General features: G+C 44.0%; 1 protein-coding gene across 1 annotated transcript in view; it reads right to left on the bottom strand.

Moving 5' to 3' along the window:
• LOC308294849 (voltage-dependent calcium channel subunit alpha-2/delta-1) overlaps positions 1-22,171 on the bottom strand; it is a gene marked incomplete at both ends in the record, with an annotated part of 206,923 nt that overhangs the window by 165,221 nt on the left and 19,531 nt on the right. The window contains 2 exons of the mRNA XM_080737735.1: positions 10,242-10,358; positions 10,503-10,584. Of these exons, the coding sequence (XP_080593861.1) occupies positions 10,242-10,358; positions 10,503-10,584 (199 nt within the window). The remainder of the gene's footprint in view (positions 1-10,241; positions 10,359-10,502; positions 10,585-22,171) is intronic.

Below are 22,171 nucleotides of genomic sequence, written 5' to 3'. Positions count from 1 at the left end.
GTCTCTGGGGCACCACAGAAACTCGTTTTGGCTCATCCCCTGGTTTATTCATACTAACAACATTACTTGTTTAAGGCAGTGATGCAGACTGTCTTGAGAGATTAGAGCAATATTGACACCCTCTATTGGTCAATTTCAGAACTCAGAACAGATTTGTTGAATGAGGATAGATGGATGTAGTTTTGTGTAAATTGGACTCACAGCGTTTCTTTTTTTAAATTCCAACCTTTAATTATTATTACCATCCAATTATTTGTCATGAAAATACCATTTACCTTCTTATACTGGAATCTGCAACCATTGACAAATCTGCACAAAAACAATAGGGTTTCAGGCTTGAACCCCTAATTAGATACAGTCTACAGCAGGGGTTTTCAAAGTGGGTGACGGGGCACCCTGGGGTGCAGTGACGGCAGTCCAGGGGTGCCGCGAGATAATTTGATAATATTTGAAATTTATTTGGACACTTGAAAAAATATTTAGTATAATTTTAAACTTAAAGTACAAAGTTATTTTCAGTCAGTTCTAACCAAAATTGCTATTATCTCAACGTTTTCCTTGCAACATAGGGCAACATAGGGCCTCTGAATTTAAAAGAAGGGGCTCAAATAGCTTTGTGCCCGCCTCCATCAGACTGTTGAACAGCTAGGTCTGGTGGAGGGTGCCTGGACAGCCCCCCCCCCCCCCCCCCATGAACGTTGAGCTATAGACCCCCCCCTCCCCTCACCTGGTGGACATTAGCGGGCATATAAGTTGCAGATCATTACGTGTCCTATTTATTTATTTACTTATTTATACATTGCTCTTACATATATTTTTGAGCGGTGGTCACGCCGCTCCTATACGTGGCCGTGTGTGTAGACGTGTATGTGGGTGGGTGCGTCCGTATGTAGCCTCAAGCCTGTGGTGTAGTACCTTTTCTGACCACACATGTTAAGGGAGGGGCGCTGTTTTCAGGCCAGGCCAGACCAGGCACACACACACACACACACGCACACACACACACACACACACACACACAGGGGGGAAGGGGGGGGGGGGGGGTTGGTGGGTAAACCACCGCTCAGTTCACACGGGTGTGATTTTTATATTATGCTTTAAAGAACTAGTTTTTTAAACAGTGTTTGCCAGACCCATGAAATGGGTAGGCCTACATAAGCAAATGTCTGTCCGGGTTTTCTATATAAAGGGTATATATGATGATGACATGATGATGACATGCCTACAAAAGGCATGATGTCATAAATGATGATGACAGACAGGGGGTCTGGCACAACCAGGTTGACCTGGTCTAGTTTATTGTAGCAACATTTCTGTTTTTATGTACCATGAATGTATGTTGTCTTTTTAACCACTGCACAAACAAAGTTCCGAAAGGAAAATAAAGTTCTTTGAATTGAATTGAATGAACATAATCACTCAAATATTGTCACTGTCGGGCAGAAACCTCGTATCTCCAAGTTTCAAATGTGTACGTCTTTTGGCAAAGCAAAGCCCTGCTTCATCATACAAGACTGTCGCACAAAACTAGTGAAAACAGCCGATCTACAAGCACACAACGCCTCGCGATGCGAGGCGTTGTGTGCTTGTAGATCGGCTGTTTTCACTAATTTAGTACATTTTATAGATGATAAATACAAAACGAACGGTTTTGGACATACAAGGTTTCCACCCGACAATGACGATATGCTATAAATATACGGTGCTGGGAGTGAAAATTATAATGTAGGTGTGCCTCGGATTAAAAAGATATTTATGGGGTGCCCTGAGAAAAAAGTTTGGGAAGCCCTGGTCTATAGTACACATATAGTATCCACATATCAACAGCTCAATCAAATGAAAGCAAATCGGTGTTGGTACAAGGTTGCCAGGTGTTGACAAATGGAGATAGGCGATGGGTAATCAACAATAGCTGCACGTGTGAGTGCGTTTGGGTAGTCAGTATCATGTCTGTTTGTTTTCTTTTCCCGTAGAAGTGTGTGTGCGTGCATCAATAATTCAGGTTTTAATTACAGTACACACAGACAACAAGACAAAGAGTGTGCTGGTGGGGACAGGAGAGATCTCAGAGGTGCTACAGCCTCAGGCACACACTTCTGTTTTACAGCCAACAATATCAAACTTTCACAATGGCTCTGCTTCCCTTGGTGTGGCAGGGATGAGTATTGACTTTCTTTGTGTCGTGTGTGTCTGCGTCGTGCGAAGGTAAACTGTGCCCTTTCAAAGGTTACCTATCACACAGAGTTTGAGGTTAGAGAGAAAGCGGCGGGTAAGAAAAGACTGAGGTGCACACATAGACAACAAGGCAGAGGTGTGGAGGAGAGAGTGAGATAGGAAGAGCAGTGGATACATTTGAAAGTATGATGCAGCTGACAGCTAAGCAAAAGTGGCTTAAGTGCCTCAGGCGATGTCCAATTATATTTGAGACATTTGAGACATATAGGCCTATTTCTAGCTACCTACTTCTTACCTGATTACAAAGACACAGGAATGGACCTCCCAAATGAATACAACAGCCTGTTCATTTTACTTGGTAAATGTTCTCAGGGAAGATAGACACAAGTCACACATGACATATATGAGGATAAGTCAAAACAAGATGCTAAGTCTTTTCTGATTACGTGTGAGGTTGAAGCTGTAAAACTGTGTAGCTTACAGTATGCTAAAAAACATAAAAATGTATAGTGGGAGGAATATGGGAGAAAAAAAATATTTTCTATTTTTCTTGGTGGCAGTGGAGTGCCTGTAGGTGGTAGTTGATATTTATTAAAGGCTTCCTAGCTAAGTGTTGCCAATGGGACAAAACAATTTCAGTTGCGAGGGTGTGAACCACCCCATCTCAGAACGCCTGAAGTCAGCTGCAGGGTTTTAACCATGTCAGGAGTTCAACTGCCTACATTAAAATGTGTGGATTATTGTATTTTATTTCATTGCTTTGATGTGAAGTTTCATCTAATCATGAAACTTAGAAGGCAGTTTAACAATGTGCACAGTAGAAAGACAGGCCTTAAAGAAGGCTAAAGGCTTTTTTTCAGATGAACTGTCTTGTAACAGATTGTGTTTATAGCATAAAAATCAAACCTCGGTTCGAAGTGAAGCGGTGAACTTTTATTCTATGTGTTCTAGAGCTATGAACTCTGTGATCTATACATTCTTTCAATTCTGAATGAATGAATGATTTTATCTGGAGGGCCGAATTATCATGTGAAGCTTGATAAGTCTTGGGTTATAGCAGCGCCGTGGTACTGTATGTACTGGATGGCAGCAGCGTGCTCCCTTAAATGCACAAATACATTTTCGTTGTACTGTGAATGTACTTGTATGTGTACTGTTCTTTGAAAATGAGTTGATCGTTGACAAATGAAACCGTGCCTGTGTACCTGTACTGTACTGTTACAATGACAATAAACTCTAATCTAATCTAATCTAACCAATCCTCAAAGTATGGTCTCATTGGACATTTTTAATCATCCAATCATCAGACCGGGACGGAAGTTACACACATATTCTGGCTGTACGGGACAGATAAAACCTGTTAATTCTGGACTGGAATGGCCATACCGGTATATGGACATGAACGGGACACACACAGGACACACATGTACGGGACAGATAAAACCTGTTCATTCTGGACTGAAATTACCATATATGGACATGAACGGGACACACAAAGCCACTCCTTGGAAGCGGCTTTCACCGCTCCAAAAAGGCAAGGCAGCGGCTTTACCTCCTCAGGCAACTGAGAAGTTTTAATGCTAGCAAACACACCCTGACCATGGTCTATAGGTCACTTACTGACCATGGTCTATAGGTCACTTACTGAGAGCGTTCTCACTTTTATCATCGTTTCCTGGTATGGGAACCTCTCGGGGCAGACTCGATGTAAGGGGCGGGCCATTTTTTGAAATTCTTTAGCAGATGATTGGATGTGGCCGTCTCTCTGTCACAGTCTGGGAGTGCCAACTCCAACCACTCATATTGGCCTGTCTGCATCCACGTGGTCTGCAATCAGACTCTATTGGCTCAGAGCCGCTCAGAGCCCGCCCGTAGCTGCCGCTGATTGGTCCGGCCCGGGGCTTTACGAGCGTTATCAACTCCCACCGAGAGATCTCAGATGGTAAAGTAGAGCGGTAGCCTACGCACTACTGCCACCATCTGACGCAAGTCAGGTTAGGAACCTCTCAGTTAGAGATAGGAACAAGCTCACACAGGTAGTTAATCAGGCAAGTAAGATCATTGGAAACAAACAATTGCAACTTCAGGATATTTACAACCGCACCATAACCAAAAAGGCAATTCACATTTATAATGACTCTACACACCCTCGCCCCTCATTTGAGCTGTTACCGCTCTTGCAAAGAAGAAGGCTTACAAGACATCATTTGTGCTAACTGCAGTGGAGATTTTAAATAAGAAAATGCTTGCATAGTTCCAACCCCTACAGCTCTTGATCACTGTTGCTATGTATGTCATGGGATGCATTTTAGAGTTTTTAATGCATTGTGTATTCTATGTATGTTTTATTGTTGTATATTGACTGACTGCCTGTATGCCGAAGACACATTTCCATTTTATGCAAAATTTGATGGACAATAACGTTCTTACACATGGTCACTAGAGAGGGATTTTTGCTTCCTGTTTTCATCATTGAACCCATCCATACTACCATCTCTGTGAATCCATCTACCTTACCTGTCGTCCGTTTACTCTCCCATCTATCTAAGAATCCAATATCTGGGTGCCTTGTGGCGACTGGACTGGGAAAGGGGAGAATAATACACAGAGGGGCACTAAAGCCTGATTAATACAAAGTCATAGAATGGTGTCCCATGCCGAAAATAGCCGTTCAACCAAACGTGTCACAATTTGACGTGACCTTGTAGATCTGCGATTGTTTTGGGCACAGTAGTAGAACATAGGGATAACAGAGAGTTAGAGTGAGAGTGCTGGAGTCTAGTGTCATGGTATTCACACATTCGTCCTCCACCTCCTCCTCCCCTACAGCATTCACATGTAAATTACACGTAGCCTACTCACAATGGTGAATAATTGTGAAATACATTTATTTTATGATATTTATAACTTTCAGTTAATAATATCACATTTTTTCTCCTTGGTTTACAATAAGGTGAAGATTGCTGAATGATGGCTAACAAATAATGGTAATAATATAATTATGTATGATTTCACCATGAGTCATTTTTACGCTACACAAAACATTACATGTAATATGAAGTAAGTTGCTCACTGTAGATTGATTCTCTTCAACTTTTATTACTATACATCAGGGGTTCCCAAACCTTTTTGGCTCAGGGCACCCCTATAAATATTATTTTCATCCGAGGCACCCCTACATTATCTATACTATAATTTTGCGAATGTCTGACTGACTGAGTGAGTGAGTGAGTGAGTGTCTGTCTGTCCCAGCGTTTCTCCTCGGTGGCTGGAGCAATTGATCTGAAATCGCATCACCATCAGCATATGAACACACCTGACAGAACTGTGAAGCCCGTTTGTCACTTTCACAAATCGTATGCTGTATAATAGCATTTTTATGGTGTATCTATATCTATTTAGCCTACAGTACCTTTTGTGACCACACATGTTAAGGGAGGGGCGCTGTTGTTCAGGCCATGCACAATCACACACACACACACACACACACACACACACACACACACACACACACACACACACACACACACACACACACACACACACGGGGGGGGGGGGGGCCCTGTTACAGATGTTGTCCAAAATCATGCAGATCGGTACACAGTATCTCTGTAGCCGTTAAATGGAACGGGTATTTCTTACATTGATGCTCCTACATATTAGCATGCAAGCACCAGTTAAAGTTACTTTCCATCCCTCATATACTGTGTGCACAGTGCACATCCCATAATCCACACACTGCACATCATTTCGGAGCTCATATCTTTGAACGGGTAAGGGCTAGTATTCATAATTTTCACTCCCAAAACCTTATATTTATGCCATATTTTAGCGATTATGTTGCGAGGAAAATATTGAGATAATAGCTATTTTGATTAGAACTGACTGAAAATAACTTTTTAGTGTCCAAATGAATTCCAAATATTATCAAATTATCTTGCGGCACCCCTGGACTGCCATCACCGCACCCCAGGGTGCCCCGTCACCCACTTTGAAAACCCCTGCTATACATGTCACTCTGCGACATGAGGAATTCTAAATCATAAAATCACCCTGGCCAGATTGTGCTATTTACATAACACTGGGTTTGACGTAAGAGCCTTTGTCTGCCAACTGTACCACACATCTCCGTTCATTAGTCCCACAGACTTCTTCTTTGACGTGATTTTTTCTTGCATACTTGGCGTGGCGATTTGAAATCCAATACCCTCCCGTTGAGATTGCTTGAGTTTACCAGTTTGATTGGGCCTCTGCCAGGTGCATAGCATATTAATAGTGAAGGCCACTTCTCACAAGTCTCGCTGGGAAGTATCACACGCAAATAGGAATGATAGGGAAGCCAGCAAATCCCAGTCCAAGTTTCAATTCTGAAAAGGGGGGGGGGCTTTCAGAATTAAAATCGCTTAATGGGATCTACGTGATTTGTGTGGATGGAATATATTGTATTCAGATTTCAGAACAACTAATTTTGCCAAAAGGTGGTGATTTTGCAGGTCAGCGTTTACAAGTGGCGATAAACAACGTGCCTTCTGCATTACAAACTGTTACATCCCTATGTAATTTACTATTTTTCTATATTACTATTTTCTAGTTATCCTTAGTATTACGTTACTATTGTTCCCAATATTGGTTGGAGTCCACATATACTCATACTAGTGTCAGTTTAGGTCTTGGCCTTGTGTTGGAGTGGGAGGAGACGAGACCTGAACTTGGAGGAGACCTGAGTGAGCTGAGCTTGATGGAGAGCTACACCCTGATTCCACCTGGTCCAATCACCTGCGGGGCCTCCCTACAAAAGCCTTGCCAGCCCAGAGCTCCTCGTCAGTCTGTTTCTCCCTGCCCATGGGGAAACATGCTGTCTACCTGCATAATGTCACTCACATACTGCTGCAGCTTTGGGAGCTACTCTCTGTAGTAGTTTCCCTCTGCCATGTTAGCGTTGTAGAACCTGCTTACTGCTTAGCGTATAGCATTCTTAACTTTGTGAGCTTTGAGAACATTGGGAACTTGAACTTGACTTTGTTTAAACCCACAACTAGGTTGTGGCATTCAGCTAACACGTAGCTACCACTGCCTGCTTCTTGTAATCGCTCATGTTTTGATAGTTTAGAATAGTGTAGTTATGTTAGTTTAGTAATCTCCTGTAATTTTGATTTGGTCTAGTTTAGTTATTTAGTGGTTAATATATAAGTTTAGGATTAGTTCATTTTGCTTGTTTCTTTTCTTTGCAGGGTAGTTATATTTTGATTCATTGTTAATTGTTTTTCCTTTGTTCCATCCATTCATTATTTGTAAACTGTTCCCTAAATACTCACCTAAAAGAAGTTATAATAAAAATACTTCTTCCACCTACCCTTTGCCTTACTAATGTTGCATAACCTTGTACCCCTAGACTGGGGCATGTAACACAAACAAGCAAAAATATTGGTGGTGCCTTATAAAGGCAGCATAGGGAGTGTGAATGAGAGCATCCATTTAAATGCATACAGTACATAAAAAAGGGAGTTCAAACACTCAATATACTGTACTGTAAATGCTTGCCTCTGACCCAGATGTGCTCAAAGCAATAGCCCACAGGAGAGAGGGCATGAGAGTGAGGAGGTGTTTCAGTCGGAGAGTGTGAGAGAAGAGCGAAAGAATGAAAGAAAGAAAGGGGGATAGAGAGGAGCGATAACAGAATAAATGAAGAGACAATAGGAAGAGGTGGAGAAAGCAGGAGAGAGTAGTGTGTGCGTGCGTGCAAGAGTGAGGGAGATAAGAAACCTCCCCCAGGGTCAAAGCTCTCATTATCACATGGAAGGGTCTCCATTTTCTTGCTTTTTTTCCTTTAATGTTCAATATCCACTATTATGTATAGCCTGTACAGTATGAGCTGCCTTTGTATATCAAATGAGACATGCACACACTGTGTGTCCATTAAGTCAGAACCCATTACACAATATTCCTCTCTTAGGGGCACATCGCTAGTGCACTAAACACTAAACATTTACCATGTGCTCAAACTGAATGAGTCCAGCTGCTCCCTGTTAGTTATATACTGTCCAATCGGTGGTGGAAAGTAACTAAGTACATGTACTCAAGTAGCCAACAGGTGAGGTGCTGTACTTTTACTTTACTTGAGTATTGAAAATATGTCACTACTTTAGACAACCGCCTATCTGACAGACTCGAGGAGGAGCACGGCAATCCTTCAGGTCGCCCTGACACTCACGCAAGTAGGAGAGGTGCTGTACTTTTACTTTACTTGAGTATTGAAAAATGTCACTACTTTAGACAACCGCCTATCTGACAGACTCGAGGAGGAGCACGGCACTCCCTCAGGTCGCCCTGACACTCGAGCAAGTTTGAAGCTGGTTCTCAAGATACTTCAGCTATAGACGGACAGACGGACACACAGATGGAAACAGATTAGGATGCTCTTAAATCCAAATATTTTAAATCAGTTAACATGTTTATATATACTAGAAGCGTCTAGTCGGCAGCCTGGCCAACTCGGGAACAATGTAAATAGGGAATGAATGCCCCGCCCTTTAATGACATTCAATACGTAACCATGGCATTTTTTGTTGACTCATGTGGCATACGTACGTGATGTCAGAGTCTTTTATGAAGTGATGTCACAATGAGTCAGCGCTTGCGCCGGTTTCCTCCAAAACAGCCTGATGTCAACAATCAGCTCCGCATACGGTGATTCCGAACGTTTCGCAACGGTTCGGGAAAACCGCGCACCGTGTCGGGTCGAGGCCGGGCACGGCACCCTGTGCCGCGGCGGGGAACCCGCGTGCCGAATCTGAAGCCGGTGGGACAAACGGTTCTCGAGATACGCGGATTACATCTACGCACGCACGCACGCACGCGCGCACGCTCACAGAGATTTCTCGCATTTATAGTAAGATAAGTCTTCATTAAATGCTACCTAATCAATATCTTGTATTTTTATTTTACAATACACCCAAAAACCAGTAGAATGTGAGATACATAATTTTTAAAGCAACATTTTAACAGCATTTTAAGATATCCCAGTCTGGCACATTTTTGTCTCATCTGGTAAGAAGGTGTTTGGAGAGCCATGCCTTCCCCATGGCGTGTGCAGTCAGCAAGTCTCCTTCCCTGGGGATCATTTTTCAAGTCCCATGGTGTCCAACCCAATTTTGTGAGCCATGCAGCAATTTGTGCATGTGGCATGTTTTAAAATTCAAGGTCATTGCATAATTGAGTGTTATCAGAACATGACTGTTTTTTTTTTATTTTTAATATTTGTTTTTGGGCTTTTTGCCTTTATTGGATAGGACAGTAGACTGACAGGAAATGGGGGAGAGACAGGGAGTGACACGCGGCAAAGGTCACCCGGATCGGGAATCGAACCAGCGACGCCGACAGGCATTGATGCCGAAATGGCAATGCCTATATGGCAATGACTGACAGACTACAGAAGAATGAGACTAGCAGGACACTGCCAAAGACACCAGGAGCTTCCAGCCAGCAAATTGGTACTGTGGGAGCCAACACACGGGCACCGGCCGCGAGGACGTCCCACAAAAACATACGTGGACATACTCAAGGAAGACGTAGGGACACAGAACACCAATGAGCTGGCCAGATGTATGGAGAACCGAGATGACTGGAAACAACGATGGAGGGCTCGTCTGAGGACGACCTAGATAGATAGACAGGAAATGGGGGAGAGACAGGGAGTGACACGCGGCAAAGGTCACCCGGATCGGGAATCGAACCAGCGACGCCGACAGGCATTGATGCCGAAATGGCAATGCCTATATGGTATGCGCCTGGTCCACTAGGCCACGAGGCGCCCAGGAACATGACTGTTTTTACTAAACAAGACTATTTTTTCTCTCCAGTAAAAAGTCTTGTTTTTATGTCCACTTATTGCCATTGATTATCATGTACGCAAACAAGAGCCAAAGAGTACTCGGCAACTCTTCTTTGAGGTAGAAAGGGAACCTCATAATACTGCTTATTCAGGGTGACAGCATCAGCCAAATGCCTACAAATGTAAAAGTATGAAAGCATATTTCCACCTCTTCTGGTCTTATTCATGGTCTTACCTCCAGGGCAGTAGACCTCTTCCGTAGCAGCTGCTCAATGTTCCTGGCCGCTCGCGCCACCAGCTCTTCAGCGTCGTTCGGCGCCACACTATACAAGTTCCTATTGTCCAGATAAATCTACCGACACAAAGAGAGAGAGGGGGTTATGTTAAATTAAATTAATAAATCTAACCATAAAAACGGAACACAAAGGCTATAGAAAAAGAAAAAGAAAACAAGGAGGAAGTCATTCACTGGTTATGATAAATTGTGTTTATTTACCTGTGTGAGGCTCTTCCCTGCACTGGCTGTTTCCGCAAGCGTCACCAGCTCTCTCTGCATCTGGTCTACCCATTCCTTAATCCTGTTGGACAAAGAGAGAGAAAGAAACTTGCATGAAACCTTTTGAATTTTTTAGGAGGGAATACAGGCTTAAACACAGAGCAATCAAACTGTCAGTCAACCTATCTGACTTGTAAACATAATTAAATTAGTTGATTCAAACTGTCTGAATCGTACCATGGCCTAAAACCAACAGAAGCAAAATAAAACCGTCATGAGAGGCCATGGCACAGTGTTTGCCAATCAAATCAGAATCACCAGGAACAAGCACAATGTCACCCAATCAAACGCATGTCAACGGGTTCGGTCACCCTGATGAACCACTAAGATTACTTTTTCGGAGGGTTCAAACGTAAAGTCATCCAATCAGGTGGGTGTCAGCGGGCGTGGCATGTGACAGTGATGCGAGCAGACGGGGCCTTGTGTAAACAGAGGTAGGAAGAGGTGAGACACAGATTCCTCCCTCAATATCAAAAATGATCCGTTGGGTCGTGGGGGTGAGAAATCAGACCCAGACACGTCCATCTCATCCTCGTCTTCCATTGTCTGTCTTCGTTGCACTGTCGGGGTTGTCTTTGCATGCATCGCACATCATAATACAGTATATTGTCAGTGACAAAATGTGGGTGATAGGAGATCAATATTCTGACAACACGAGGCAGAAGCTGAGACAATCACTTGTTGGAGCAATTGGGCCCATCTATGATAACAGTTATAAGAGAAGTAAGAAAATAAAAGCCAGCACGTCAAAGTCATTTTAATTCATGGATGCGGGGACAGCATACATTGGCGCGTTTCGGCGTCAAGCCTTCCTACATGCTGAAGGCTTGACACCGAAGCGCATCCGTGTATGTATGTCGTCCGTGCAGCCATGAATTAAAAGTACCAGAATTACTTCGGAGTGCTGGCTATTATTTTCTGTTGTGAATCTTCGTGAGCTGTGCACCCGGCAAACTGCATTATACAGACTGAGTGTGCTCGTTTTTTGTTTTCTAATAAGAGAAGAAAAGAAGCAACAGGTCTGTTGTGTGCATGCAGTGTATACGCAGCTGTGCATGAATACACACACACACACACACACGCACGCACGCACACACACACACACGCGCACGCACGCACGCACGCACACACACACACACACACACACACACACACACACACACACACACACACACACACACACACACACACACACACACACACACACACACACACACACACACACACACACACACACACACACACACACACACACACACACACACACACACACACACACACATTAATATTGCATGAGGTGGATAGAGATAGGGGGGATGGGCGGTGTACAGATGTGCTCATCGCCACACAGACCCTGCCCTGAAACTCCCCAATGACAGATAGACCTTTCCACTCACATGCATATATTCACACAAACAGAGATACACAGATGAATATACATACAGACAAACCATTCCAAAAAGTGTCATTTGCAGCCGCTATGCACACAGTCTCGGGGTGTAATGAGTGGAAAGCCATTTAAGGTCTATGTGTGAGGGAGAGGTACCCTGCCTCTGACTCATACTGAGGGAGACGGAAAGACTCAGGCAGGCGGAGCAATATAGAAGACCCACGTGAATAGAAAAGAAATGGGAAATGATACATCAGGTAGGTGGGGGGACAACATTTACAGTAGATGGGGAAATCCGTAGTAAGGTGAGATTGGCGGAAAAAGAATGAGGACGCTTGGAAGAAGAGAAATAGCAACCATAATTGGGCTGCTATCCTTAAATATCCCTGGCCAGATGGTTGTGTGGACAACTCTATACTGACAGGCAGAACCTAATAACCCTCCCAGTGTTATGTCTGAAAGAAAACTCTTATTGATTAACCTAAAGGGACCCCAAAAAGAATGATTCATTGACTAAACCGGGGATATTGCCTTTTACGTCTTGCCCCCGGATAGTCAGGTGAAAACAATCCTATTTTAACTGGGGACCCCCCACCCTGATGAGCACTAAGCGCTGAGGAATTACATTTTGTATGGCACAGTTCTATTGTGAAAATAGCCGATCTACATGTCACAAGTTGTGACATGTAGATCGGCTATTTTAAAAATGTCAGCCTCTATTACCTCTAATATTTGACAATTTGGCCAATGTTTAATTTGTCATTTTAGAGGTATTAAAAAGTCCTTAAATTGTCACTAGAACTGTGCAGATACCCTCTATACACTTAAACTTTATGTTGGTTTGTTTACTGTTGGGTGAGAAAACAATGTTGCACATTAAGTTAATCATCTGGGGACCCCCCAAAATAATTTGGGGACCCCCCTGGGGGTCCCGACCCACAGGTTGAGAACCACCGATATAGAGGAGCAGATGCAACATGATTGGTCCACGGTGGCTTGGGATCCATGAACCAATCAGCGGTCATGGTAGATGGGAGGCTCTGTGGATGATTGGTCCACAAATCCATGAATCAATCAGGCTGATGGATGGGATGATTGCTGGCTACCCACCACAGCCAATCATCTGTTGGCACACTGCGACAGGGGCGGCGGGGCCTGTTGAATGTAGTTGCATTCCAGTAATATACTGGGGGCGTGCCTGAATATTGGTATTTAACTATGGGAATGCGTCGGGGAATTACCGTATGTGGTGGGTCTTTATGTGTAGCATTGCGTCTTGGAGTTAATTTGGTGATTTATGTTGATATATGTATTTTCATTTAACACCATGAGTGTGATGTCTATATGTTCTGTTCTTGATTGGAGATGTGGTAGAAAACAGCTGCTCAAACAGCTGCTCGATGCCAACACAGTTTTGAGTCTTTGTACTGAGAATTCTTCTATGGGCAGGCGTCGTCAACATGTCTGTACATGGAGGCTAGTGGATCACAGTTAAGACATGGTGTGAAATTTGGTTGTCATTTATATTTTTGGTTATCTTCAATGGGCGACATGGCTTCCCCATTTTCTATTTGTCTTTATCACTGTTTGTTCTTGATTTATGTCAGCCCCATAGAACCCCACCCTGCATACTGTTGTGCTCCGAGATGAGGTTCTACGGCTACGTGGATATCACCGGTCTGGAATATAATGCCTCCAGGGCGAGGTAGAAAACACTTTTCCCCAAATTGTATCCAAAACGTAAAGGTAGTTCCACGTTCCCTGACTATGGTTTTCCATCCCACGGTACATAAAACATGCAATACGGCATGAAACACTTGGATACAATTTGGGGAAAAGTGTTTTCTACCTCACTGTGGAGGCATTCTACCCCAGACCTCATCTCGGAGCACAACAGTATGCAGCGGAGGGTGAGGTTCTATATGTGGCTAGATTTATGTGTATATTGGTCTATAACGGTTTATGTTCAAGTGGTTCTGATGTTGCACTGTATCCACCTCTTTCCGCGGGAGTTTGCTGGAGGCGACTGGAGATTATTTGGACCACACTTCCGGTTTAACAGCAGACATACAAGCTCACGTCGCGTTGCAGATGCAGCCTGTTGTGAGCGTGTAAATCACACTCGGCTGCGGCGCCGGAAGCTCGGTAAAGCGTCTGCGCAATGCACTATGGGGCGTTGGAAACTTGTGGATACATGAGTACAAATTATGATGCTGTCTTTGATCTTCATGCATGATATGAACTTTACCTTTGACTCTGCTTGGACTGTATGTGTGTATATAAAACAACTTGTTTTTATACCAAAAGCGCCAAAACCAATATTGACCACAAATATCTATCAATATACAAATTTTATAATAATTACAAATTGCAGGTGAGTTAATATAAAAAACATGCAATTTATACTTGGCATATAGTTACAAGAAACAGTAACAGCAGCTGTATTCTTCCTCATTCCTCCTAGACGAAGTAGACAGGATAATGTTGAGGGAGAGGACATCAGCTTGGTAGACATGCACTACACCTCCTCCCTCTTGTCTCCACCCTTCTCCAGTTCCCCTTCCCCCACTACCCTGCTCACTTTTCTCTCATTCCGCTCCTCTCCTTCCATTCTCTCTATTCCCCGTTCAGATCGTTTTCCTTTCCTTTTCCTCTCTGATCCTCCCATCTCCTTTCCTCCCCCTCCCTTCTGCCCGCACCCCTTCTTTTCTCACCTTTCTTCACTTCTCCTCACCCCATCTCCTCTACACTACACTCACTAGCACATCTCACCTATCCTCTCGATTCATTTCCACCATCTCACCTCTCATTTCCCCTCTTCCCTTCACCTCATCTCCTCTTGTCGCTCTGCTCTCCTCAAGTCCTCCCTCCTGACCAGAGAGACACATACCAAACTCAAAGCTGGCCAATTCACTGGACCTTAGATGGCTACACACTAAAACCCTGAAGTGTGTGCGCGTGCGTGCAGGGGTGTCGCACCAAATTCGGGGCCCTGGGTACAAGGCTTCACTGCGGGCCATGAATGTTCTTCCTAGGGGGAAGTGGGAACGCATTATTTTGTGCTTTAACTATTGAAAAATAGCAGATATACAAGCTCACAGCGGGCACTCGGTGCCGCGCTGCGAGCTTGTAGATCTGCTATTTTAGAAAAATCGTGAAAGTCTTTGAATATTTCAAAATCCTTCTAAGGTTTTTTGAAAAATCTATATGTTTCTATGTCAGTGGTGCTCAAACCTTTTCATGTGAAGGACCCCCAAAATGATATGTATTTGGCCGCGGTTCCCCATCCCAAAATATTTAGTTCCAGGGACCCCCCCCGAAGCAAGATCTGCTCACATTTTCACGACTTTTCAAAAATAGCAGATCTACAAGCTTGCAGCGCTGCACTCGGTGCCGTGCTGTGAGCTTGCATATCTGCCATTTTTCAATAGCTAAAGCATAAAATAATTAAGGCCCCTCCACCTTGGGCCCTAGTAACTCAGTCCCACTTCCCCCCCCCCTTGTGACGCCCCTGCATGCGTGCATGTGTGTGCGTGTGGGTGCATAAACGTGTGCGTGGCATGCGTGTGTCTGGGTGTTTCCAGGGATTTGATATTCAGAGGAGCAGAGATCTGTCCAGAGTTCGCCATCTGTGCAATCGACTGCTACAACTGTAAATCTGTCTCCATAACAAAAGCTTTCAGGTGCCAACAAAACTGACGTGGCACGGCCCAGGCTGGTGCATGTGAGTGTGCATGCACGTGTTTGTCTGTCTTTTTATGTGTGCGTGTGCATATCGTCGTTGTCGTGTGCAAACCTTGTACAGTATTGCCAAAACCGTTTGTGTCGTGGTTAACATTCTAAAACATATTTACTGTAAAACTAGTGAAAATAGCCGATCTACAAGCACACAACGGTGCAAGGCGTTGTGTGCTTGTAGATCGGCTGTTTTCACTACTTTTGTGCGACAGCCTTGTATGGTGAAGCAAGGCTTTAATTGGTGAAAAAGGTACAAATTTGAAACTTGGAGATAAGAGGTTTCTTCCCGACAGTGACAATATGTTGATACAGGCTACTATGCACTGTATGTCTGTGTGTTCTGCCAGTGTGTGTGCGCGCGCGCGTGTGTGTGCGTGTCTGCCTGCGTGCGTGAGTGCGTGCGTGCGTAATATATGTCAGTCGAGTCTATGCTACTATTCTCCCAACATTTTGTCAAAGGCTTAATGACAACATACTGTATCCCTTACACTTACACAGTGTGACACTCATCATGCTCGTTTGAGCACGGTAGAGAGCCTATTTCAAACAATGACGTTGCTTGGTTGGAACTACCTGTTGTATAATATTAGCACTCAGGGTGATATGCAACCTTTATCTGGCCAGTGATGTATATCGGACAAGTTACCCATATATGGAGATCCCTGGTAACCATATATGGAGATCCATGTGCTGTATCCTATCCTAACATATACAAACGAAAACTGCAGCCAGCGGTATATGGTAGACAGGACCAAATGCAGCACTCCAATTGGCTATAACGTCCTATTGTCACGGTCCGGCCAGTCCAGGGGATCTTAACGTCCGCCCAGCCCATGGGATCTGTGTCATTATCATCACCAAAGTGTCGGGTTTCAACAGAGAGAGGGAGGGGGCGAGGAGATAGACGAGGGGAGAGAGACACCGAGGGCTGTGTGTGTGTGTGTGTGTGTGTGTGTGTGTGTGTGTGTGTGTGTGTGTGTGTGTGTGTGTGTGTGTGTGTGTGTGTGTGTGTGTGTGTGTGTGTGTGTGTGTGTGTGGAAACAGTTAGCCAAATAGCTGGAGATCCCTATCTGAACCAGCCACACAGATATGGGCCATACTTGGCCATCTGGCCAGTGATATACAGGGATCTTCATATGGGCATAAAAGGGATTCTGGGGAATACCCATATATGGACTTTTACATAGGTGATGTCACCTGTGATTAGAGATGCTCCGATTACGTTTTTTGGGGCCGATACCGATCAGCTGGAATCAATATCTGCCGATACCAATATTACCGATCGATTACAGCGTGGAATAAATATCTGCCAATCCCGATATTACCGATCGATCACAACGTGAAATCCATAAATGCTTCTATTGTGTCACTGTAGGAGCATTTATATTTAATGATTCCTCTCACACAACATTGACATATTAATTCAATTCAACTTTCGATTCTAAGGTCACGATTCGATTCTCGATACGATATATTATCGTATCGTAAATCATTTTAGTCCTAGGAAAATTTCTCCTAAAGAAAAAAACTAAAACGATTTCCTATAAAGACAGTGGCAATATTGTCTGCCCTTCATTATTTTCAAGCTTACTTGGTTATAATGGTTAATAGCATGTTTCTTTAAAAGCAGAATCAATAATAGGCCAAATAGGCCCTTAAGATTGTTTTTCTGTGCACTATATTACACATTTGGGGTCCTTGCTTTTGACATGAAAATGTTTGAGAACCACTGTTCTTAAACAATACCAGGCAACGTTTCTGTTTGAGTGACCTTCCCCAGTTTTTTATTTTTATAGACCTGTTTGCTTGTTTCTCTCTCAAAAACAGAATCTGGCAACACGTTTTCATAGACCTGTTTGCTTGTTTCTGTCGCAGAAACTAAATGGCAACACTTCATCCTCCTTCCCACTAGCTGCCAACTGTTAGGTCCTGTGGAAATGACCGTTTTAAACTCTATAAGGGAACTACAAACTTTATCCTTAGATCGACAACAACTGTTGTCCATATCTACTCCAATGACTTTGGAATTATGTTTTTTTGGAACGAAGTTTACAGCAACGTGAGTAGTTATCTCTCACGTCGCACACAGAGAGAGAATGAGAGAGACGTGAACTGGAGCTGCACACACACACACACACACACACACACACACACACACACACACACACACACACACACACACACACACACACACACACACACACACACACACACACACACACACACACACACACACACACACACACACACACACACACACACACACACACACACACACAGAGGAGAATAGTTTTCAGAGCTCAGAGCTCTCCTCCATCAGAAGCACGCATGCACAACGCGCACGTGAATCGAACGTCTATTTCGCTTCAATTCCTTGATCGGCTCGCTTGGATCCATTATGGAAACACCGATCAAAACCGATATAGCCATTATCGGCCGATCAATTATCGGAGCCGATCAATCGGAGCATCTCTACCTGTGATATCACCTGTTTGTCACAGTGATGTGTCAGGGGAACCACAGTGTCAGGCTTGACCTTCAGAGATACACGTATACGTGGACAAGATGTGCCGGACATCACAGCGACATCAGAGCATGATGTCAGAGTGGTAAACCCATAGACCGTAAAAACGTGTACACGTCTACACGTCCAGACAGACAGACGGACACGGACAAGCTGTGACGTTTCTCATAGTAAACTTGCGACCTATGGTCGCAATCAAGTTCAGTTTAAACACTGACGTTCATAAGACTGTGGAGAGCTACCCTTTCTGGAACAAGAGGTAAGTATGGACTGCATTGTCTTTCCAACGTTTTGTCGGTTTGGAAAGCTGACCTTCCGGAAGAATGTGTCGGGCAGGGGCACTAATAGCCTAGGCCTGGGGCGCAGTGGCTAAAGGATAGAGAGTTGCCATCTTATTTTTTATCCCACGATTTTGTAACCCATTTTTCACCCTGTGTCAATTATCAAATGTAATCCTGGGCGCTACACTCCCTCTGCCAACCTTGGGAGACGGACTGACCTCATGCTTTTTTCTATGCAGGAGGAGTCCAAGTTGCTTTTTTTCACCTGACAGGGGGGAGTTTCCCCGGTTGGACGTAGTGCGTGGAAGAAGGAACATGTTTTTCCAAGTCTGGTCAGGGGGAGGCAGTATATAGAGACCAGGATTACTGCATGTTTTTTGTGAGGGTACCTACCCTATAGGAGACACGGGGAGAACATGCAAACTCCACACAGAAAGGCCCTTTTGCCAACCCCACCTAGGGTATGGGCTCTGATGAACATGCCCCCAGCGGCCACAGCATCCCCAGTGGGAATCGAACCCAGGACCTTCTAGCTGTGAGGCGACAGCACTGCGCCACCGTGGCCCCTGAGAGTTGCCATCTTATGACACGGAGGGTTCCCCAAGGGTTCCCAGTTCAACCCCGGGCTCCCCCAGAGTTAGTCCTTGAGCAAGACTCTGAACCCCTATTTGCTCCCGGTGAGCAGGTTGGTGCCTTGCATGGTTTCCTCCGCCATCGGTGTATGAACGTGTGTGTGTGTGTGTGAGTGGGTGAATGTAATGCACAATCTCTGTAAAGCGCCTTGGATAAAGGCGCTATATAAATGCACCATTTACCATTTTACCATTTAGGCCTAGTGGTTAAGGCACATACCACGCATAGCCCTATTATGCACGTCTTAATTAACGCCAGGTTTAATTACTCAAATTAAGACGTAGCTGCGTGACCAAAGCCATTTTGCTATTATGAGCAAAGACGCATAATTGGGCTCACAGGCTCTAATGCGACAGCGAGTCGCAGGTTTGATTCCTGAGCCCAAAGGGCTTTGCTGTGTGTCACTCCATGTCTCTCTTTCCGTCTTTCCTGTCACTCTTCTCTGTACTATCCAAATAAAGGCCCAAAAGATATCTAAAAAAAGAAAAGAAAATGAAAACGTTGGGTGTCAGGAACAGTATGGACCGACCTTGTGACCTGCCTCCAACTTCATACAGATTACAGAATGCCCTGGGGGGGGTTATTAATTCACTATAGCTCTGTTCACCCAAATCTGGCACATTATCCTGTTAAACACAGGAGGATTACTTAGTGGGAATAAGGTTGTGACAGAGAAAGAAAACGAGAGAGGGGGAAAGTGAGAGAATGATCTAGATGACATGAGAATGAGGGAAAAGGACGGAGAGAACAGATTGCTAGAGAAGAAGAGAGACCAAGAAACAAAGACAGAGACAGAGATGTAAAGTGAAGACAACGATTTCTTCCAAGAATCTAATTAGTGAACCTATCATACAGTATGTCCATCCTGGTCATATCACACCCCAACACCTGGATCATAATTAGATGCATTACTGGACATCGGTGTGCAACATATGAAATAGCTGAGCTACAAGCCCAAAATGTGTCACAATGTGGCACGTTGTGAGCTTGTAGCTTGTCTATTTTCAGTGCGTGACACCAGCACACATTAGCCGTGTTTCCATAAACGTATTCGAATTAGGGAAGTGAATTATCAGAAATGTGTATTAACTGTTCTGCTGCCGTTGACAATCCTCACCGTCATTGAAAGGGTTAAAACCATGGTGCCGTTGACGGTGAGGACTGTCAATCTTACTGTATATACAGTAAAGGTATGATTACTTACTGTACGTCGCTCCCGTATCGGTAATGTCCGCGATTTGTTTACAACGCACGTCGGGCGTGCACGCGAAGTGAACGTCCTCCATAGTAAATCCATTGAGAGGCCCATAAAGAGACTTCATTTACTCCAAAAGAGACATTGTACAGGCCTGTATAAGGTACACAAATACACTCGGCTGGGCGCAGCCATGTTTCTCTTCTGGGCTCACACTGTCATGTGACTAGATGACGTAATCGTTGCCGTCAAGTGATAATCCAAAAAAACTAAAACAACCCCCTTCCGGCCCTTCAAAATAATAGCGGCGGCGTATGGAGGAAACGGCACGGAACCAAGGCACCAAGCAAACTTCAGATTAAAAGGCAGTAATTGTGTTAAGACAAAGCAAATTTAGCCCGTTTCCATTTGCGGGTGTCATTCAAATTAGCGACGGTCGCATGGGTTGATCGGGCTGATTTTTTCAGACCGAACCGTGAGCACTGCACGTCTGACTGCTGTGACTCGATCGCTGCACAGTGCTCTTTCAGCGTCCTCTGGAAGGTGGCCGATCTGCAAGCTCACAGCGCGGCGCAGAGACGCTGATGCGAGCTGCTGTGAGCTTGTAGATTGGCCACTTTTGGCACGCAACACTGTGTGATGAGGAAGGGTTAGCCACGGATGGCTTGACTCCGGGAGGTGAAAACGGGAGGAATTTACACACTATATTTATTTATAGTGTTTGCATTTATTGTCTGACCCGTTTCCATTCACAAATGTGCATTTAGTTTATTCGATAACGCCTCAAAATCCACCTCCTCCAAGCAGATACATTTTTTTGCGGATAATGAAAGTTTATTCGCATTTTGAAGTGTTTCCATAAAAAGATTTTGCGAATAAGCCATAAATGCGCATTAAGAGGCTTTATGGAAACGCCACTAATGATGTATAAATCAAGCTTTAATCAACTATTGGATCATATGCACAAATATCACCATTCCCTCCTTCAGTAACAGTTTACTATGCATTACGCACAAGGCTGTGCATCCCAGCTTAGTGCTGTCTGTGTGTGTGTGTGTGTGTGTGTGTGTGTGTGTGTGTGTGTGTGTGTGTGTGTGTGTGTGTGTGTCGTCTACATCGTCTAATCGCAATTATTTTGTGATAATCGTCATAATCGTTTACATGTTGATAAATGTTGTATATTGTTGTATATGTTCAAACATTTAAAAAATAGTGGAAATAGCCGATCTACAAGCTCACAACGCGTCGCGATGCGATGCGTTGTGAGCTTGTAGATCGGCTACTTCCACTATCAATGTTCTTTTTAAAGTGTAAAGTGGTCAAATATGTCCTTGATTACTTTGTGTATTTGGGTTATATGTCATAGCTGCCATGTGCAACTTCAGAGCCTACAAGCCAAACAGAAATGTAATTGTCAATAACACAATTAAATCGTTAATCGCAATTATTTGAGTGACAATTAATCGTCATGTAAAATGTCATAATCGTGACAGCCCCAACTGTGTTATACAAAATGTAATGCCTCAACTATTAGTGCTCGTCAGGGTGGGGGGTCTCCAGATTATTTTGGGGGTCACGGCCTGAAAAGGTTGAGAACCACTGATATAGATGACTGTGAGAAAATGATGTTACTTTCCAGTGTCTTGGCAAATGGACAAGAGGGAGAAAATTAAATCAGCTTCTTTTCAGTGAAATCCCAAAATGAAAGGCTTGCTGGGTGGGGAAGTATAATGCAGTCTTTATTTGATGGGACATGCTCTTCTCTCTCGCCAATGGAAAGGCCAGGCTATTTTTTCGTACACACTGACTGAATGGCACATCAGGATGCTGTGCACCCATTAATCAGCA

The sequence above is a fragment of the Nannobrachium achirus genome (assembly GCF_963921795.1).
Source record: "Nannobrachium achirus genome assembly, chromosome: 11".
NCBI lineage: Eukaryota > Metazoa > Chordata > Actinopteri > Myctophiformes > Myctophidae > Nannobrachium > Nannobrachium achirus.
The sequence above is the reverse complement of the archived record's forward strand: the minus strand, read 5'-3'. Positions and strand labels throughout refer to the sequence as shown.